Source organism: Dreissena polymorpha, chromosome 9, assembly GCF_020536995.1.
Source record: "Dreissena polymorpha isolate Duluth1 chromosome 9, UMN_Dpol_1.0, whole genome shotgun sequence".
Taxonomy (NCBI): Eukaryota; Metazoa; Mollusca; class Bivalvia; order Myida; family Dreissenidae; genus Dreissena; species Dreissena polymorpha.
Window position 1 is genome coordinate 87,764,741 of NC_068363.1, and position 22,923 is coordinate 87,787,663.

Here is a 22,923-nt window from a genome sequence, read left to right on the forward strand (position 1 = left end):
GGGCCACCATGGCCCTCTTGTATTTTTCCCTTTTTGAATTTAAACTAATTGTCTTCATGCTCATCATCCTTAAATGAACATTGTATGCAGCCATGTTTCTCTCTCTCCCTCGGGCTCAAGGTCATGTTCAACATAGTTAACCCTTTACCACTTAGATACGTTTTTAACTTTGGCATTTCCGTACTCTTACAGATTCATGTTGTCGGCAGATACCAAGGAAGAAAGGATCGTTTGGTGCAATAAAATTAATCGCGCTCTGGCCAACATCAGGACATGGCACGCTGATGCAATGAGGCCAATAAAGGCCCCAAAATAAGTCAGCATGTGCAATCTGCATTGTCAGAAATCTTGTTCTGAGATACACAACATGTTATAGAAATGAGGCCCATCAGCTTCCTTTGTGACAGTGGTTGGTTTTGGACTTGATGTTCATATTGTTATATTACAATATTATTATCCTAAACACATGTATGTGTATTGATATAGAGATATTTAAGTAGCTATATAATCGTCATTCTATATTTTTATTACGCAGAAGGTTGCATGCAAGTTTGTTGTTGACCTTGTATTTTTAACTATGAGAGGGTGTTTCACATACTTAACACTGTCAATTGTACTCCAGTAATCATGATCTGCTAAATGATGTGGCGCTAACATTTGAATAATAATCTGTAATTTGTATTACCTAATATAACAGGTATTAAAACGGTATTGTCTCTTTTTGTGTAGGTGATATTCCTTTAATGCCACAATGGTAATATTACAAACCTGGCCTGTATTCAAAAACCCCAATCCTGTAGAGAAATAGACCGGTAAAGTTTTAGAGTAAAAAAGTGTCTACCTACTGGTATATAGTTGTATACAGGTGTCAATAACCCTTTTAAAACAGATGTTATAAAGTAATCATAATACATTACAAAGATGCAGAACTGATACAAATTAACATTAATGCACTCATAAAACACTTGTTTTTTATGCCCCGGGATTGAATGATGGGGCGTATATTGTTTATGGGCCAGTCTGTCTGTTATTGTATGTGTGTGTCTGTCACAAAACTTTACCTTGGTCATAAATTTTGCAAAATTGAATATAGCAACTTGATATTTGGCATGCATGTGCATCTCATGGAGCTGCACATTTTGAGTGGTGAAAGGTCAAGGTCAAATATATGGCTTCAAAGCGGCGCAGTAGGGGGCATTGTGTTTCACAAACACAGCTCTTGTTTGTTAGAGTATTCTTAGAATATGGTCAAAGAAGACAGCAATTCGGGTCAATTCATGCCCTGAACTTTGCAAAGTTAAATTTTGCTTGGCTGTAATGCGCTTTTGTCTGAAATTCCTCATGTATGTGGTAAACATTTTAAAACTTAGTGATTTGTTGGTACAAGGTGTGTCTTTGGAGGGAAAACAACAACAAATTAAATTTTCCACTTAAGACAGTAGATCAATTTTTTTTTTAATATTTCTACAATACGTTTGTCCATTCACCATGACTGTTTGTTGACTTTGCAATATTAAATATTGTAAACATTATGGACAGCAGTGATGTGAAACATGGACATTGAATTACCTATCAATTTTACCATTTGTCTTTCATTTATTGTAAATATTCATGAATCATACTGTATTGTTCCTATGTCATTACTATTCGGATCATTCTCCACTTCTCTATTACTGTATTTTACCAGTACAAATAAATGTGTTGTATGTCTCATGAAATCTTTTTAGGTACACTGTGAATAAAATTGAAGCAATACCAAATCATTAGTCAGGCTATATTATATTTGTTGTTCAGATCTTTAGTGACTAAAAAATTTCTGTCAAAATTCATGTTTTAATTATAAAACATTGTTATTTATTAACAATTGCTTACTAGGGAAATGAAGCGAGAATCCTATAGATTTTTTTGTATGATGTGTATAGGTCTTTAAAGAAAGTGTTGCAAAAAGTAAGCACAATAGAATAAGTAAGATTGCTTCTTGTATTCAATTTAATTAAAGGAAATAAAACATATTTAAATGCTCATTTGATGTAAATTTCTATACTGTTTTTCTGCGCTAATTGAATGTTGTATACATTTGTATTGCAAGAGTGTTATCTATGTTTTGTGTATTTATATATTCAAAATGCCCTATTTCTTCAGTTTCTGATAACTAGTAACTATGTCTTGACTATGTCTTACTATTTGTAAATAATTATTATACTATTACTATAATTTGTGCTTTTGTAGAAAGGTAATAAAAAATAAGCAACATTACATGGTATATTAGTTGTTTCCCATACCATAGCATACACAAAGAAAAAGCTTGTTTATTTACAGTATTATTTGTATGCAGTATTAGTTTCAATCAATGGAATGTCTGCGAATACGCATACCATTACATTCGCAGAGAAGAAACTGATTTATTTACAGTATTTTTTGTATGCAGAATTAGTTTCAATCAGTTGAATGTCTCCGAATATGATGTTATGGTACATTGAAATGCATACCGCTGCATGCACGAGAAATCCGTAACAGATGCTTTTAGTGGAACGTAACCTTATCGTGCGGATGCATTTCTGTACGGATAATATGCTGGTTCCCGAAGTTGAGCTTGATTTTGGTACTCGGCGTTAATGCAAACCATAATGTAAAGGGAAGGTAATCCAGACCGGAAAATTCATAACAACAGTCCAAAATAATTTACATATTTTGATCACGTGACTAAGATAGAGAAGTGCATAAATATAGTGAAAACAAGGAGAAAATGTATCCAAAATGAATTCCGATGTGTTTCATAGACAGCCCTTAATAGAATCGGAATAAATATCAACACTGGCTTGTATAATCCGGCCCTTTTCTGGGAGCCTTTTCCCATTTGGAAGAAATTGCGAGTCGCCTGTGATTTCGGGAGAAAGTAAAATGGCTGCCACAACAACTTTACTGATCAGCGAGACGATCGGATGCTCGTCCACGGACGATGCTAATGACGAAACTGTCGAGATGTTGAACGATACTAATGAGTCAATACAAAGTGGCGAATATTGGCCATCCGATACGAGCATTTTCCCAGAAAGTCCCAGCATTTCATTTTCTAAACACAGAAACAACATTTGTCAACAAAGGTTCAAACTCATACACGAAGGCGATATTCAGCTGTGTAGACTCAATCATACTCGAACAATAGTCAGTAAAATCATGAATTCCAAATATCTGAGGCGATGGGAGAGTCATCATATCATATTGGATGAAAACGAGATACAATCAACAATGGTAAGCATAATTATTTAAACGATGTCCTCCAACATACAACCATTTTTAGAAGGTGACTGGAAGCATCGGTCAGACATTTGTTCTTAAAAAATTCACAAAGGTTTTTGATGTAACTTAAGTTATAATATAATGCACACAAAGTGAAATTTCAGCTGTGTCAGTAGGAGATAAAAACCCATAGCATACTTCTGCATCTGACATCTACTAACTGTGTCAGTAGGAGATAAAAACCCATAGCATACTTCTGCATCTGACATCTACTTCAATAACATAATGACCATAATATTTTGCTTAGTTTTCACCAGCAGCAAAATGCTCTAACTAACTGAATGATTATTGTCCCCTACCGGTGAAGCTGCAGGGGACTTTTGGTTTGCGCTCTGTGAGTCTGTCAGTCAGTCACTTTTCTGGATCCTGCGATAACTTTAAAAGTTCTTTATATTTTTTGCATGAAACTTGAAACATGGATATATGGTAATATGGAAATTATGCACATCATTTCATTGTGTTCCTACGTCAAAAATTCTGGTTGCTATGGCAACAAAAAAATAATTCTGACAATGGTGGAGTTACAAAGGTAGGGTATCGTATTGGTTGACAATAGTCTTGTTTATTCATTAATTATTCCACCTTTCAAGAAGTGGCGTATTTTGGTTGAAAAATAGGTCCAGAAACCATTGTTTTCCCCTATATATTTAGAGAATGCTTTAGCTTCAGACCGTGCAAATTGGCATGATACTTAATTCGGAGGATAGAAAGACGCCTATTTATTTTAAGGTCAAAAGGTCAATCTGACATGTTTGTAAGAGTAAATTTGATTTCACTCAATAATAGCATGGTTTGACCTATGATTATGATCAGGGATTATATTTTCCCGCAATTTATGATTATTGGTGTTCTGATTACTTGGGAGATTAGATGCCAATTCAATTTGAGTCCACAAGGTCAAGATCATAAATTAAAAGTTCAAAAATTATATGAAATAATTACCTCACACTTTTATAACTATTAATAATCCAACAATACATTGTTGCCGTTTTCGACAAAAAATGTGTTAACAATTCTGTAAACACAAGCGTTTGACATTTTTTGGAAATGTACAGGAAGTTGGCGTATCGATATATTAGACTGCTCAGCCTGTCGCGGAAAGCCGAGACAAATGTATTCATCACTTCAAAGCTTATGCTGAATAATTACAATTGCAAATGATGGGGACAGAACATGCATGTATCAGGTGTTCAATATCAACGTATCGGTAAGAGCTGTTAACTCTACCTTCGTTCACGGTAAAAGATTCAAGAGGCGGAGCTATGCATGTGTTATTTCATGGTTTGTTTAGCATTATGAGTAACACAATGGACAATTATGACGAGAAAGTGTTGTTTTATGGCTTCTTGACAGGAAACGGCTTTCCTTTGATAAAGTCAAACTGACGATAAATCAGCGATCAAGTTTGTCAGTTAAATTTCAATGGATTTTCAAATTTCACCACTAAATACTTGACAATTCAATGGTCGCTGGTCCTGTTAGACAAAAGTTGTTTAATACAATTTATAAATAGAATGAAACCCCTGAAGGGGGGATTCAAAGTGGTAGCATAAAAAAGGTCACTTAATTCAAGTGGTCGCATTAACAAGATTGACTGTATGACCAGTAGTTTAATTCTTGTGTGTTTAAGAATTTTATAAACACAAACCTCCGCCATTTTGCTCAAGCGCATATATGCAATGGTTGGATTGGATAATTTCCATTGATAATGCGTAAATCAAGTTACGCGCTGTGCGAGCATCGAGCACTGTTCATATTTGGTTATAACGAACAATCAATGAGAGACTTTAATTTAATTTATTATTTGTAAATTGATGTATTTTTATGTCCCCCTTTGAGGAAGAGGAGGTATATTGTTTTGCACATGTTCGTCGATCGGTCTGTCCACCAAATGGGTTCCGGTTGATAACTCAAGAGCACTTGGGCCTGGGATCAGGAAATTTCATAGGGACATTGATCTTGATTGACAGGTGACCCCTATTGATTTTCAGGTCACTAGGTCAAAGGTCAAGGTCACAGTGACTTGAAGCAGTGGGACATTGGTCATCACCGGCACATGACCCTTATTGATTTTCAGATCACAAGGTCAAAGTTCAAGGTCACAGTGACTCAAATCAGTAAAATGGTTTTTGGATGATTACTCAAAAACACTTTAGCCTGGGATCTGGAAAGTTCATAGGTACATTGGTCATGATTGACAGATGACCCCTATTGATTTTCAGGTCACTAGGTCATAGTTCAAGGTCACAGTTACTCAAAGGCAGTAAAATGGTTTCCAGATGATAACTTAAGAACGCTTAAGCCTTGGATCAGGAAAGTTCACAGGGACATTGGTCATGACTGGCAGATGACCTCTATTGACATTCATATCACTAGGTCAAAGTTATAGGTCACAGTGACTTGAAACAGTAAAATGGTTTACGAATGATAACTCAAGAACAGTTAAGCCTGGGATCAGGAAAGTTCATAAGGGCATTGGTCATGACTGACAGGTGACCCCTATTGATTTTCAGGACTCTAGGTCAAGGTCACAGTTACTTGAAACAGTAAAATGGTTTCAGGATGATAACTCACGAAGGCTTAGGGTTAGGATCAGGAAAATTCATGGGGACATTGGTCATGACCGACAGATGACCCCTATTGATTTTCAGGACTCTAGATCAAAGTTCAAGGTCACAGTGACTCGAAGCAGTAAAATGGTTTCGGGATGATAACTCAAGAATGCTTAGGTACTCTTATCAGGAAAGTTCATAGGTACATAGGTTATCAGGGCAACAGATAAGATTTCATGTCAATAAGTTTTCACTGCAAGCTTTTTGAAACAATGAGTTTTTTTCCTAAAATCATTGTTTCAAAAGGTTTTTTACAGTTGATACAAAACTTAGCTTTATTTCTGGAAAAGATGCCGAGCTCTTTAATTTTCGGTGGTGGCAATTTGTAGCAATTCTTATTGCAATAAATTAATTAAAGTCATAATGAATGCATATTGTCAATGTTTGTTTGTTAATATTAATAAATTAAATTGTCTATTGAAAAAGCATATATGATAATGAGTTCTTTTTTCACACTCCTGTGTTTCAGTCTGAGAGCACACCTTTGTTGCTCTAGTTTTGAAATCCTAAAATAGTCTACCCTTTCTCCTGTTTTTCTTGCTGAGACACAGCTGAACTTATTTGTGTGATATTAATTCCGATAAAAAACTCTTTGCAACATCTTTACCCGACGGTTCGTTTTCGCGTTACCAATTGAAATATATAGGGCGAATACGCCGCTAATGAAATTTTCTTAGCTCATCCGAGTTTATAACTAGATGCCGACATTTTCATATACTTTTTTCGACGGAAGAATTTTTTATGTAAACACCGTTCCGAACTGGAGTTCATATAAACTTTTCACTAATATTACAACGGCACGAAAGGTTGCAATATACTAATTCAAATCAAACACAGTACAGAGGGATTCGGTATAATAAAGCGATAAAGAATAGATTGAAATCAGGGGTGTCAAAAGTTCAGGATTATTCCTGAAATCAGGATTTAGGCCCTAACATTTTTTTTTATGTCCCCCACTATAGTAGTGGGGGACATATTGTTTTTGCCCTGTCTGTTGGTCTGTTGGTTTGTTTGCACCAACTTTAACATTTTGCAATAACTTTTGCTATATTGAATATATCAACTTGATATTTGGCATGAATGTGTATCTCATGGAGCTGCACATTTTGAGTGGTGAAAGGTCAAAAATGGCCATAAATGAGCTTGTCCTGGCCATAACTATGTCATTCATTGTGAGATTTTAAAATCATTTGGCACATTTGTTCACCATCATGGGACGGTGTGTCCCACGAAAGAATCACGTCAATATCTCCAATGTCAAGGTCGCCACGACTAAAAATAGATTAAAAAAAAAAAAAATTACAAAGGGGGTTAATTTTTTTTGTTCATTTCAAAAGTTCAGTTTGAGTTTTCTCCCTTTATCAGATTTTTTTTTTCACAATGAAAACCTGGTTTTGTGACAATTTTGTCCCTTGTCTTTAGTTTCAATGGGTCAATTAGTTCTCATTGTGTGCATTAATTCCGATGTTGTTGTTTTTTTCTAAAAAATACTACATGTACTGAGTTGCACGTCTATATTTAGTTACGACCCATGGTCTGTTTCAACACGCATGCTTTCCATGCATGAAACTTGACTCTGTCAGTAACAATTTTGCGGTCTTATTTAAAGCGGGTTTTACATAGCATACATGTAAATTGAATGGTACTGTAGATGCGTACAAAGGGTCTAAAATATTATCATGTGGCTGCAGAAAAATTGTGTAGTTTAGTTCTATAAGGCCAACATTTTTTTATAAATTGGTTTACGGGAGCGCCGACCGTATTTTATGTCAAAATGTAATAAAAATAAAAGTATCTTTCTCCAATTTTATTTTCATAACGTCTGCCGACAGTGTTTTAGTCCCGCATGAAAAAATAAAACTTTCGAAGACAACAATCAAAATTTATATTCGCAAGCGTTTTAGCGCATCCAATTTTATATAATATTACTGTTGGTACATTTTATTGGCTGTTTAAAATAGAATAAACCAATCGTATTCGTATTTACGTAAAAGCTTCGTTTAGGCATGCAAAATGGCGTGCTCTAAAGTGTCAATCTCCACGCAGAGTTGTCGTTCCTTGCTCTCACATAACCGTCGTGCAAGAGATTGCTAAAGTGTTCGTTTACGACAATAAAAATGACCAGCATCAACGGAATTATTTTAAGATAGAAATTATTGAGAATGATAAGGTTAAGTCACACATTATGAATATTACATTATCCATGTCGGTGGCGGATGTTGTGGCTGAGATGTTTGTCGACGGAGATGAGATAGTTCTCGTCAAAAACGCATTTGTAGAAAATTGGACACAGATTGACAAAACATCACGTTCGGTGTCTTAAAGGATTTCGGGTTCGACTGTTTTCGTACATTTTGCTCCGGGATTAATAATAAAATGAATGCAGTACGTCTATGGTTTTGTCTTTTTTGAAAAATATTTCTTTACACCTGTCAATTTTTTATTCTGACAAAAGCAAACAATGAGAACATTCAACATAAATTAAGATTAAAAACAAATGTTATTGAAAAAAGCATAGATATAAATAACACTATTTCTATTGCTTCTAATGACTAACTGTTATCATTAATAAGATATATATTACAAATAAGATATATATTACAAAAGTAACATAAAAAGTTGGTTAATAAAAATAAAATAAAATCGACAAGTTTAAACTTTTTTTAAAATTTTTTTTGTCGACTCTGTGGTTTTTATACGCCCGTATAAAATACGGGACGTATTATGTGAAACCCCTTGGCGGGCGGGCGGGGCGGCGGGCGGAAGGCATCACTTTGTCCGGACTCTAATTCAAATTGTATTCATCCGATCTTCACCAACTTGGTCAGCAGTTGCATCTAGTTGATATCTAGGCCAAGTTCGAATATGGGTCATGCCGGGTCAAAAACTAGGTCATAGGGTCAATAAGTGCATTTTCAAAGGGGCCACTTTGTCCGGACTCTATTTCAAATTGTATTCATCCGATCTTCACCAAACTTGGTCAGCAGTTGCATCTAGTTGATATATAGGCCAAGTTTGAATATGGGTCATGCCGGGTCAAAAACTAGGTCATAGGGTCAATTAGTGCATTTTCAACGGCGCCACTTTGTCCGGACTCTAATTCAAATTGTATTCATCCGATCTTCACCAAACTTGGTCAGCAGTTGCATCTAGTTGATATATAGGCCAAGTTCGAATATGGGTCATGCCGGGTCAAAAACTAGGTCAAAGGGTCAATTAGTGCATTTTCAACGGCGCCACTTTGTCCGGACTCTAATTCAAATTGTATTCATCCGATCTTCACCAAACTTGGTCAGTAGTTGCATCTAGTTGATATCTAGGTCAAGTCCGAATATGGGTCATGCTGGGTCAAAAACTAGGTCAAAGGGTCAATTAGTGCATTTTACTTTGTCCGGACTCTAATTCAAATTGTATAAATCTTATCTTCACCAAACTTGGTCAGTAGTTGCATCTAGTTGATATCTAGGCCAAGTTCGAATATGGGTCATGCCAGGTAAAAAACTAGGTCATAGGGTCAATTAGTCCATTTTCAACAGCGCCACTTTGTCCGGACTCTTATTCAAATTGTATTCATCCGATCTTTACCAAACTTGGTCAGTAGTTGCATCTAGTTGATATCTAGGTCAAGTTCGAATATGGGTCATGTCGGGTCAAGAACTAGGTCATAGGGTCAATTAGTGCATTTTCAACGGCGCCACTTTGTCCGGACTCTAATTCAAATTGTATTCATCCGAAACTTTTAAACAACTTTTTATCCTGCGTCAAAGTGGTATGGGGGTATAAGTCACATTCAGTGACAAAGCTCTAGTTCAAGTTGAATTCACCAAACTTGGTCAGAGGTAGTATATAGATTATATATCAGTCAGGTCTGATTGGAGACATGCAACCGATTAACACATGCAATATTTTTATGCAATATTTTTATCCAGTTTTATTTTGCGATATTTTCATCGGGTTTATTTTTTTCGCGATTTTTGAAACGAGTTATTTTTAACAACATGTTTATTGGTAAGTTTCATTTTTCCTTCAATCTAATCATGATTTCCACAGGTACATGAGTTTTTCACTGTGCATGGGTACTATAGAAAGGCAACTGTTTATCATTGTCATCAACCTAAAATCAATTTTTTAAATTGATTTTATGCTTATACACAAGGAAATTTTCAATTCTTTCTCATATCATCGGTCAACAATAGACTTGATCTTCACGAATATGATAACTGCGCGAACTGGTGTACTTGAAACTTATTCCTCAGACAACAAAGCCATCTGGATTTGGATTTACAATCAGAATGTAAGTTGAATAAAAGCATTTATAGAGACCCATTACCTAAAAAAAAAGCAAAATCCATTTATTCCTTAAAAAGGTTTCAAGTATGTGTTATAGGTTATTGTAACTTACATCATGTCCATTATCATCGCAATTGACCCAGCCAAAATGCCTTATACAGGTTTATGATTATCAATTTAATACACTTCATTTACATTTATCATCCGCTGAACACTTATCGAACTTGATAGCAATAAAAACCGCTATAAGCATCTTATAAAGGTGAATTACAGACAGCCTTGGTATTCATGCTGATATAAAATGTAAAAGCAAACAGTATTTAAACATTCAAACCAAATATTTATTTCAGTTTTTAGGGAACTAATTTCAAGATAAGTAATATCAGTACAGGAAATACTGCCATTCTATACCTATGTAGGTCTAAACAATTATGATTTAAATATTGTGTTTTAGAGAACAAATGAGACTAAGTGTACACTTATTGATATCAATGCATATATATGAATATATCAGTTATATAAGTTGTTGTTGTTTTTTTTTGCTTATTTCCAAAACAAATACATCAATCATCAGTGTATCATCTCCAATGGCACACGAATCGGGCGTATATTGCTCCGTCATGCGGCGCTCTTGTTGTTCTTTTATTTTTATTTTTATTTCGACCCCCCCGACCCTATTTGTCTAAAAAAAATCCCGTAAACCAATTTATAAAAATGTTGGCCTAAATGGACATGATAAAATTTACTTGTACTGAAATTAAATTGTTACTGCATAACATTTGTAAAAGGTATTGTTTTTACAACTTACTCGCAATAACTAATTAATTGCTGAGCATTAGCATTTAACCTCTCATAAGGAACAATTGTTTAAAGTGATGGTTTACCGTAAAAAGGTGTGATAATGATGCATGACACCGTCTTAAATGTACTGTTAAATTACCATTGATGTTATTGTTAGGAGGTAAATTTTAAAACTGTGATTCCTTGTTAATGAATCTGTGATGAAAGCTTGCTTCATGATGACAACAATAAAAAATAATGGTTGACAGTTAACCCTTCCATTATACGCATTCTTGTTACGGATTGGACGCGGAACAGCACAGTATGGCAACCGGAAAGTTACCTGACATTCTCGTGGTGCATCAGTGTCAGCATACATGGCTGTGTAATGTGACTTTATTATTCGATACTCTGATATCTCTTATAAGTGGATGATCTATTACCCCATGAAGCTTTTATGGCGTGCAGAGTTAACAGAGTTTACTGACCAGATTTACTGTTGTGATTTGTACGTCCCTTGTATTAGAATACAGTATACATGCACACCATATGTTAAACGTACGTTCAACTGCCTATTTTTGGCGTAATTTTATTATTTGCGCCTAGACGTCCATTAACGGAAGCGCTGACAACAAGCCAAATTTCTAATCATATTGAATGGAATATTCCCATGACTTCATTTCTTTCCACGAAAAATCGCATAGTGATAAAACTAGTCACAACAAGAACTGTTTCTTCTGAAACTTATTTTGCATTTCATCCTATGTAAATACAATGATAGAAGGTGCTATTATTCACTGAAACATTGTAATGCTTTAAATAAAAATACGTATTTTAGCAAAACAATTATATTTATTTTGTTCTCAATAAATGAACTCAATACTTTTTACATTTTCCAACTTGTTTTATCTTTTATTAGCCGGATTTTTTTCGAAAAAATCTCGGCTTATAGATTGATGTTGTCGGGCGGGCGGGCGGGCGGGGGGGCGGGCGGGCGGGCGGGCGGGCGGGCGGCGTGCTCGAAAATGTTAAAGTTCTTATTTCATGGTATAACTTTGGTATGCTTGGACCTAGAGTCTTCAAACTTGACATGAAGGTTGGCCAGGATTAACAGATGACCACTGGTCATTTCAAGGTCATTCATTTGAAGGTCAAGGTCACTGTGACCTTCAATATAAAAAATGTTAAAGTTGTTATAACTTTGGTATGCTTGGACCTAGAGTCTTGAAACTTGACATGAAGGTTGGCCATAACTAGTTAGTAACCACTGGTCATTTCAAGGTCATTCATTTGAAGGTCAAGGTCACTGTGACCTTGAATGTAAAAATGTTAAAGTTCTTATTTCATGGTATAACTTTGGTATGCTTGGACCTAGAGTCTTCAAACTTGACATGAAGGTTGGCCAGGATTAACAGATGACCACTGGTCATTTCAAGGTCATTCATTTGAAGGTGAAGGTCACTGTGACCTTCAATATAAAAATGTTAAAGTTGTTATAACTTTGGTATGCTTGGACCTAGAGTCTTGAAACTTGACATGAAGGTTGGCCAGAACTAGTAAGTAACCACTGGACATTTCAAGGTCATTCATTTGAAGGTCAAGGTCACTGTGACCTTGAATGTAAAAATGTTAAAGTTTTTATAACTTTGGTATGCTTGGACCTAGAGTCTTGAAACTTGACATGAAGGTTGGCCAGAACTAGTAAGTAACCACTGGACATTTCAAGGTCATTCATTTGAAGGTCAAGGTCACTGTGACCTTGAATGTAAAAATGTTAAAGTTCTTATTTCATGTTATAACTTTGGTATGCTTGTACCTAGAGTCTTCAAACTTGAAATAAAGATTGGCCAGTACTAGAAGATGACCACTGGTCATTTCAATGTCATTCATTTGAAGGTCAAGGTCACTGTGACCTTAAATGTTATTGTTGTTCATGTATATGCATGCATTCAAAACATAACACAAGGTTTGCTCATGCCTTGAATAGTACTTACATTTCATTTTGACCTTTGAACAATATTTCAGTAATTTAAGTATTACATTGACAAAAACACGAAAGGTACTTTCCTGTCATTTAAATCAAAAATCCGGCTTCAATGCGGTCATCTCCGACCGCGGAACTCTTGTCATACTTTTGTGATAGTTTTTCAGCCTCATGCATTTAAAAGCTGGATATTATAGTTTTTATGCCCCCTTTCGAAGAAAAGGGGGTATATAGTTTTTGCACTGTCCATCGGTCAGTCTGTCACACTTTTCGTGTCCGCTCTCTAATTCAAATAGTTTTCATCCCATCTTTACCAAACTTGGTCAGAAGTTGTATCTAGACAATATCTAGGTCAAGTTCGAATATGGGTCATGCCGGGTCAAAAACTAGGTCACGGGGTCACTTAGTGCATTTCAATAACTTCTATCAAAGCGTTTATTGGGGGCATATGTCATCCTATGGAGACAGCTCTTGTTGATTCCTTAAACTGATTCAACATAAACACAACTTCACATTTAGTCAAATTATGTTTAATTGCAATGTATTATTATGTTGAAGAACAACTTTCTTGTTCGCAATTTAACTTTTACATAAATACAGGTATCTTGTTGGGTTTATATAGTCTTTTTCCACCCTTACTATGTAGTTCAAACATTTTGTCACAATTCAATAAATGAGCCATTTTTAGCTTGACTAGTATATATGAAATATATATAGTGAAGCTATCCTACTCACCCCGGCGATAGGGTCTGCCTCTGCGTTAGCGTCTGCGTGCAAATGTTGAAGTTTTCGTACTACCCCATTTATTTTCATTGTCCCTTGACATTTTGCTTTCATAGTTTGCATACTTGTTTACCAACATCACCCCAACCTATAAACAAGAGCAGACAACTATATCAAGCATTTTGTCATAATTATTGCCCCCATTATACTTAGAATATGCATATTATTGATAAATCTATGTTAAAGTTTGCGTACTACCCAAAATATTTCCTTTGACATATTGCTTTTATATGTTGCATACTTGTTTACCAACATGACCCCAACCTATAAACAAGAGCAGACCACTGTTTCAAGCATTTTGACATAATTATGGCCCCTTTTACACTTAGATAATTGAACATTTTGCTTAAATTGCCATAACTTCTTTATTTATGATCTCATTTTATTATTACTTTGAAAAAAACAACACTTACCTGAATACCATAATGAATTCCACCTAAACAATAAATACCCCACGCCCCTACCAGAATCCCTTCCCCCCCCCCCCCAACCTCACCCCCCCCAAAAAAAAAATAATTTTTTTTTTAAACATCTAATAAATTACCTCACCCCACATTATACCCCCCTCTCACCCCCCCCCCCCCAAAAAAAAATATTTTTTATTTTTTTATTTTTGAAAGATTGTCTAATAAATTATTGAATATGAACAATTTCCCTATGATGGCTTACGTTATACTGTCAACCACTCGAATAGTCGAGCGCACTGTCCTCTGACAGCTCTTGTTGTCTTAAATGTCAAGAGCTGAAGGTGAGGTTAATATTTATTTTGACTAAAAATTCACGCGTTGTAATAGATTCGTCGGGATGGCGAGTTGTGTTTGTTCCATGTAGGGATTATAATAATAAACTTTAGACGGTTCATGATAATGTCACTATATTTCTTCTTGTTCAATCACCAGACAAAACAACTATAACGTACAAATATATATTAGGTTCACTCTTTCTGTTAGTTGTGTTATGGTTACTTTTTGTTTCTTATGTTAAGTTTGAGGTTCTTATTTTTACTAGATGTTGTCGATTCAGAGTTGGAAATTTGAATGCCCCCGCCTTCTGACGCTCCCCTTTTTATAGACAGTATCAGCCAATCGGTTGCACGTTACAAAATCCGGACCAATGAAAACAATTGTTACAAAATGACATTGGCGTTCTAAAATAAATATTCAGCGAAAATTTAGCTTCTGATGCAAAACTACAATTAATTACCATTTATAATGTGGCGTTCATTTGATATTTAGAAAGCACAATATTTAATGAATAAAATGGCACCACATATTGTTTTAATAGACAAAAATATGATATCAAACGCCGGTTTTCAAAATGGACAATGACAGATTCTAAACAAGATGGCGGATGCGAATTACAATTGACAAGTAAGTTGAGTTTGATAAAATGAGAAGACTGCATTAAATGCATTTACAAAAACAACCCCATTTAGCCATCAGGCTAAAACAACGACGTATTAAATTAATAAAGGGTGGCCTTTTCAGACTTATGCTTATATGACTCCTATAAGCCAAAACTTCAATAACAGCATATTAATAAATGCTTTGCCACAGTAATGAATCACATTGTTACTATATTGGTTAGTGACATACAATGTAATAGTTATATAAATATATAGAATATATTCATTGAACATTTTAACTTGAGCAAATGCTAAGAAACATACAATAAGAATACATATCATAACATTATTCATTTGACAACTACTAAGTGAAAATACAATATGAGATAAATATTAGAAATTATTAGATGTTGAGAGTTATGGCTATATAAAGTTTTGTAACAACTAACTTGTTACATTGTGGCTTATTAAACTTTAGTTGCCTGTCTAGGGGAGACAAACTCACTTGCCAACCATTGTTTTTTCCACTAGAGTTGTCCATAACTTTTAAAAGGTTTTATAAATATACATGGTTCTGTGTTGAATAGTTTCTTCTGAAATATGTTTAATTATCAAAGTCCTGTAATAAATCAATTATAACAAAATGATATTTTTAGCTTACCCTAGCAAGCTGTTGGACTGTTGTTTGTGTTCTATGGCATTTCCGGCTTTTAAAGTTGCCAGGCTTGAGGCCACATTCAGCGATTTTTTTTACCAATTTTGAAAAGTACCGGTACGAGCCCAATTGAGAAAATTGTGCGCGAAAACTCCGTAAATTGGGAAATTTCGCGTCGTGAAGTCTTCATATTGGGAAATTGGTGAATTTGATTTTTTGCTCCCAAATACTTAAAAATTGATAACTAAATGTTTTCAAGTTGTGAATATTATATTTACTTTGGTTCAAGCCATAGAGCTGCATAGAGAAACTAACTAAATGTTGCCTTTTATTTATATAAAAATTGGGATTTTTGTTTACAGCAAATGTGATATTTGTAGTTTTTCCTGATTGGGAAAGTGCTGTTTTCCGGAGCTTTATAAATAAGGAAAAAAATAGCTGCATGATTGATCAATTTTTGTGACATTTTTTCCGAACATTAAATTATGTCTATACATGATATATTGGCATAGTTCTATACTTGGTCATGTGGGGTCAAAAATAAGGTCAATAGGTCGACTTGAAAAACTGTACAAGTAACATTTTTCCCACTTGTCATGGAACTTGTCAGCTCCCTGGCTGCCAGGAGACAAAGTAGAGCATCTTTTATGACATAATGAAAAGTCATTTTTGGAGTTTTCAAAGTTGGTCTTAACATTATTTCCAATAACATCCTGGCAAAGATAAAATCAGTGTTATGAGGGGTAAAAGTTAGAAGTCACATGTATTACTCAGATATCATGCAAGAAGATCAGTTCAGTGAAGTTTCTTTGGGTTTGAGGTGGGCACACTGGGGCCTTTGGCCCTCTTGTAAATTAAAAGTGTTATGTCCTTTAGGCTTTTGTTTTTTGCATAGGATCTTGACTTTTGTACATGCATTAGGAAATTGTTTTGTAGGTATTTGAAGAGTATGGCCTTTTTGAAGCTGTTGCAAAAGTCATGAATACATGGTCCCAAGTGGCATTTTACCCAATCTAATGAATTTATACATGCCCGCTAATGTATTGAACAACTAGAAATGGCGCGGCAGAGGCCGACGCGTATCCCCACGCCGAATGTTTGACCTAGGTGTGCCCCAGGGTTGGTAATGGGGCCATGCATAGCTGAGATTGACCGTATTGTCATAAGAGAAGTTCATCATCAATTAGAAGTGAATTGGTGTAGAAATGAAGAAGTTATAGTAAAAGGCAATTTTGGGTGGGTGTGACATATGTGGGCAGGGCGCCCCAGGGTTGGTAATTGTGCCATGCATAGTTGAGATTGACCGTATTGTCATAAGAGAGGTTCAGTATCAATTTGAAGTGAATCGGTGTAGAAATGAAGAAATTATAGTAAAAGGCAATTTTGGGTGGGTGTGGTCTATGTGGGCGGGGCGCCCCAGGGTTGGTAATGGGGCCATGCATAGTTGAGATTGACTGTATTGTCTTAAGAGAAGTTCAATATCAATTTGAAGTGAATCGGTGTAGAAATGAAGAAATTATAGTAAAGGCAATTTTGGGTGGGTGTGGTCTATGTGGGCGGGGCCCCAGGGTTGGTTATGGGGCCATGCATAGTTGAGATTGACCCTAATGTCATAAGAGAAGTTCAGTATCAATTTGAAGTGAATCCGTGTAGAAATGAAAAAATTATAGTAAATGGAATTTTTTTGGTGGGTGTGGCCTATGTGGGCGGGCGCCCCAGGGTTGGGATTGGGGCCATGCATAGTTGAGATTGACCCTAATGTCATAACAAAAGTTCAGTATCAATTTGAAGTGAATCCGTGTAGAAATGAAAAAATTATAGTAAATGGAAATTTTTGGTGGGTGTGGCCTATGTGGGCAGGGCGCCCCAGGGTTGGGAATGGGGCCATGCATGGTTGAGATTGACCGTATTGTCATAGGTGAGGTCCAGTATCAATTTGAAGTGAATCGGTGTAGAAATAAAGAAGTAAATGTAAAATAACCTAAAAAAATGAGTGATAATTTCTGACGCGGCCCCACCCCAACCCCTATAACTTTTGACCCAGGGGTCAGATCAAAATTCCAAATAGTGCAGGGTCGCACATATGCTCATAGCTACCATGTGTGTAAATTTCAAGGTTCTAGTGCTTTTAGTGTAGGAGGAGATAGTGGCCAGGACGGACGGACAGACGGACGGACAGACGGACGGACAGACGGACGGACGGCGGAGATCACCACAATATCCCCACCTTTTTTTCAAAAAGCGTGGGGATAATTAATGAAGCCAGTGAGTGTAGTTTACAAAACGTTAGGAAGAGGAGAGATATCATTAACAAATTATATTTTATCTGAACAGCCTCATCAATAAATGGTTACAGGAGAAACCTGTGGTGAATACCTTGTCAGAACCAGAAATCTCATTATTGGATTTGATAGAGAGTGTGTTGCAGTGTGGTAGCAGTGCATGGGGAATGCTCCTGACAGTCCAGTGAAGGATAATATTTGTAGGGACAGATGTGGAAATAGTCCATGGAATGTTTCCAAAATAAGAAATGTGTGCAATAGTGGGCGGATAGAATAATTGTGTTATCTTTAAATAGTTTCCGAGTAAAGTCTGTTGATTGTTTATAAGTCATCTTATATAAATGTTCTTAATATCTCAGTTTATTTAAAAACTTCCACAAGTTGAGCACTTAATGCCAATGATAACTATTTTCATGGTTGAAGATGTGTATTGTAGCACAGTTAATGTTCTATATTTATCATTTGTAGCACAGTAGAACGCTTGATAATAGATTAAGTGTATATTTTCATACATATTTTACCCGGATGCTAACTGCAACACATTTGCAAACGTTTATCTAAACATATAACACAAAGCGTGACCAGGATGTGGCAGCACTTCAATTAAAAATCCAGTGTTATTCAGATACATGTGTAAGATCAGATTACATTTCTCTGTTGAAGTGATAAACAACCTGCATGGTTGTGTGTTATTTACTGCATTATTTATGTGATTTTCTACACTATTTTGTCTAAAGTTTTCTGGATATTTTAGCAGATGTGAATATTCTAGAGTAGTTAGGTATCAACTTGATTTGAATTTAATTATAAGCATTAAAATGGCTGAAACAGAAGCTCTGATTCCAGAGATGGTTGTGACTCTAGAGGAGACAAATTGCGATGGGTCCAGCTTGTTTAACGAGACCAGTGACTATGACTATGAGGACTATAACAGTCTCTCAGACAACGTGGATCTCGTTATCGGTGACAGACACGTGTTTGATTTCGGTCTTGGCTCCGAGCTACCCAGAGTCCCACGGGAGATCTATTCGGCGAGCAGCGGGTGCCTGAGCGACGATGACTTCTTGAACAGTCCTGTCCCGAGTCCTACTGAAGAATACTTTCAGAAGGGCTTTGAGAATTGCGGTAGCAGCTCATTGAGCAAGAATTGGGAAAATGCCTTGGACGTTATTGATAAAAATAACGATAAAATCGGTGGAAGTAAGGAGATCAATTTAGAAGGCACTGTTGATGGGCTGTTGGAGAGTGCGCACACAGAGTCGAATGAAGGGTCTGTGAAAGAAGAGGCAGAACTTAATGCTCTGGGAATAGATGGGAATGCTAATGATCGTCAATCGAAGGAAATCTTGCGTAGATTTGTATCGCTGACTAGCAAAAACCTGTTTCGTAACTTGCCGAGATCCCACGATAAGCGTAAGATATACCAGCTTTGCACTGCAGATAATTTGCTGGGATGCTTCACATTGAAGAGAACTCTTAAATTTTTCGATGAAATGAAGTTCAAAAATGTTAAATGGGAAATGTTGAGCATTGCCTTACATAGTGATGGATTAAAAGCAATAAAGGTATGGGCTTAACTTATATCAATGTAATCGTAAATAATTCCTATGCCACAAGGTACTGCAGATTTATGTTAAATAATTGAAAAAAGGAAACATGCACAACTGATATTAAAATTCCACACTAAACAAGACAAAGTACATTTAATTGTTTCTGTAAAACTACATGTATTTTTATTCTGGCAATATTTATGTCAAGATAAAAGTTACGTGTACAGCGTTATAGATAATTTTTGACCCATGTGGGTTAATACCCCCACTTTTCGAAGCATGGGGGTAAATGATCAAATTTTGCCTTGCTTGAAGAGAAATTTGCTAAAAGTTAAACAAAGAATATAGCCGGGGTACAGACACACTGATTTAATCATGCTAAACACAATAAACCATTAACTATGTGTATTCCTTCATAGTAGAAGTTTCTTAAAGTGTTTTTTTTGTTTTTTAAATCTCCTTGGTTTATAGGCTTCCACCACCGTGAGCCACGGAAAACTTTTTTGCCAACTTTCAACAATTGTTTTATAAGCGTTTAAGTGTGTCCTTTTCGATTCTAGAACGCTGACGTATATTCTTGAACTTTGGTCATGATTTATAAGTGAACACTCCTTATATCCAAACGAAGGCACTTATATCCAAACGAAGGCACTTGATACTTCTAGTAAGACAATGGAAATAAAGACAAATATAATTGCAGGAAATGATAGTGTCTTTAAAAGTGTTATAATCAACTCAACTTTTGGGTGACTAAAAGGCAATAAATAATAGCGCAAGACTATCCTTATAGTTTATTCTTGCATTTATTGTCATATATTTATCAATATATGAACAAACAATATTCCTATAACTTACATTATTATTTTACCCAGGACGAAACTTAATATCTATGTTGTTTATACTATGTAGAACTGCAAGACGGCATTTTCCTTTATTGCGTGATATTTTTAGCAGGGTCATGTTCTCTTGAACTAAGACACATTTTGAAAACATAACATCAATATAATTCATATGTACATGTAATTTGTGTCGCAAACTAGTCCCTCAGTTTTCTGTGAATCAACATAAACTTTTATGGATTTGGGCAAACATACAATTTTATAATGTTGTTAATACTCTGCAGATCTGCGAGATGTTACTTTTTATGCCCCCGAAGGAGGGCATATAGTGATTGCACCGTCCGTCCGTCTGTCACACTTTTGCGTTAAGATTTCGAAAAATGCTCATAACTTCTATGTCCCTTCAAATGTAAACTTCATATTTTGTATGCATGTGTTTATGGACAAGGCCTTTCCATATGCACAAACATTTTGACCCCTTTGACCTTGACCTTGAACTTAGTTTAGGTTTTGAAATCTGCGTTTAGGTTTCGAAAAATGCTCATAACTTCTATGTTGCTTCAGATGTAACCTTCATATTTGGTATGCATGTGAATATGGACAAGACCTTTCCATACGCACACAAATTTTGACCCCATTGACCTTGAACTTAGGGTCCGCGTTTAGGTTTCGAAAAAGCGTTTTTCGGGGGCATATGTCTTCCGATGGAGACAGCTCTTGTTAAAATGCCATATCAGTGCTTTCCACGGGAATTTTTTCAGACGTACCGGGTCCTATGGGGTGGGTTAGGAGGGGCTTTTCGCCTTCATACTTATTTTTTTTTGTTACTTTTTTAGAGTCAAATTTTGTCATTTGTTGCACTATGACTCTTCAAGAAAAAAATTTGGTAAATATTTACGATAAGTTTGCTTAAGAAATTTATAAACATAAACATTGCCCTTTTTTCTAGAATAACTAATGAATTTTGGCATACATGTAAGTGGCTATTTTAACCATTTTCCACTTAGATACATGTACGTATTTTCACTGTTTGTAGTATCTTAGAAAGTTACATTTAATTGAATACCTTTCTTACTAGATTCAACTTTTAAGGCTTCATTTCCAATCCTAAGATTCTGATGAGCAGCAAACAGCATAAAACCTGAACAGACTGTTACTCGCGAGTTACCCGCAGTCTGTTCTGGTTTTATGCTGTTTGCACATAGCAACTTTCACTTTGCCTCTGAGAGGGAAAGGGTTAAGAGTTGATGAAATGTTCCCACTGAACATGCGTAAATCACGTGACGTGATGCGTGCATGATTAAACAACATTCAATGCACCCACGATTTCCATGCAAATGACGTGAAGTTGTACATGCTGCATAATTTTCGCGCCTTTTATATTGATACAAAAGATCAAAATTAGAGCTGGTTTTTAAACTTGATTTTTTTTACACCGAATTAACATAACATTTACATTCGGATGTGTATTTTGGATTACAAAAGCGTAAACATTTACATTCAGGAGTGTGTTTTGGATTACAAATGTATATATGGGCATTTGAGATTGCAACAAAACATTAACATTTGCCTAATGAATTCAACGATAAATTGTTAAAATGCTTAACAAGTCCAATAAATGTTTTGACAGTATTATGCATAAAATGCACAATTTCCATACGGATTATAAAAACCAGTTGCCATCATCTGTTTACTTAGTTACTCCCCAAGATTTCTGTGGCAATAACATGTTTGTCACGAGTCCCCTTCTTGATTCAACTGCAAGCATTGTCTGCATATATTAAAGTGCTGTTTTATAAAAGCATGCGCTCTAATGATATGAGGATAAATGGTATTGGTTTAATCCTAGATTAGTGTTATTGCATCCAGCAGATTTCATGCCTCATACAATTTAATGTAAAAAAACATTCAGCCCTCAGACTTTAAAATATTGCACCCTTATTTCTGATAATGTTTGTGAGCCACATTAATGGTTTATGCCAGAGCTGATAACTCAACATCCACTCACTTGTGCAACATCAGCATTACTTACACAATTAAGTACATGCATTCGAAACGCAATGAATTATGGAGGAAATAAATGAAGGATGCTGTCTATTATTATTCTTTCTGTAATGGAGCACAATGGAACACTTTCAAAAATTGGTAGTTTAGAAATGCACTTTATGATGAAATCAATATTTTCTATCATTTGATTACAATGTGGTTTGATGTGAAATTCTTGTTGTTGTTGTTTGGTGCTTATCTTTAGGATATGTGTTTTTTTCAATAACATAAAGGGACACAAGAAAATCAAGACTATTGCCAAGCAATATATGTCCCCTACCAGCTCCACCATTGTCAGATTTGTTATGCCCTCCTTGGAAAAAGAGGGGGTATATTGTTTTGCACATGTCGGTCCTTCTGTCTGTCGGTAGGTCGGTCCACCAGATGTTTTCCGGTGGATAAATCAAGAACGCTCGGGATTAGGATCATGAAACTTCATAGGTATATTGATCATGAC

At 35.7% G+C, this 22,923-nt stretch overlaps 1 protein-coding gene, 1 long non-coding RNA gene and 1 pseudogene across 5 annotated transcripts in view; all 3 read left to right on the forward strand.

Moving 5' to 3' along the window:
- LOC127844299 (anillin-like) overlaps positions 1-2,256 on the forward strand; it is a 76,005-nt gene extending 73,749 nt beyond the window's left edge. For all 4 annotated transcript variants that reach the window (XM_052374400.1, XM_052374398.1, XM_052374402.1 and 1 more), the window contains one exon: positions 193-2,256. In XM_052374400.1, the coding sequence (XP_052230360.1) occupies positions 193-316 (124 nt within the window). In that variant the 3' untranslated portion in view covers positions 317-2,256. The remainder of the gene's footprint in view (positions 1-192) is intronic.
- A 427-nt stretch (positions 2,257-2,683) lies between these two features.
- The window catches only part of LOC127846242 (C-Maf-inducing protein-like), a 286,356-nt pseudogene continuing 266,116 nt past the window's right edge, over positions 2,684-22,923 (forward strand).
- Positions 8,685-10,726, forward strand: LOC127844317 (uncharacterized). Its single transcript, XR_008032668.1, has 2 exons — positions 8,685-8,803; positions 8,960-10,726. It is a non-coding gene; the product is annotated as an uncharacterized LOC127844317 (long non-coding RNA).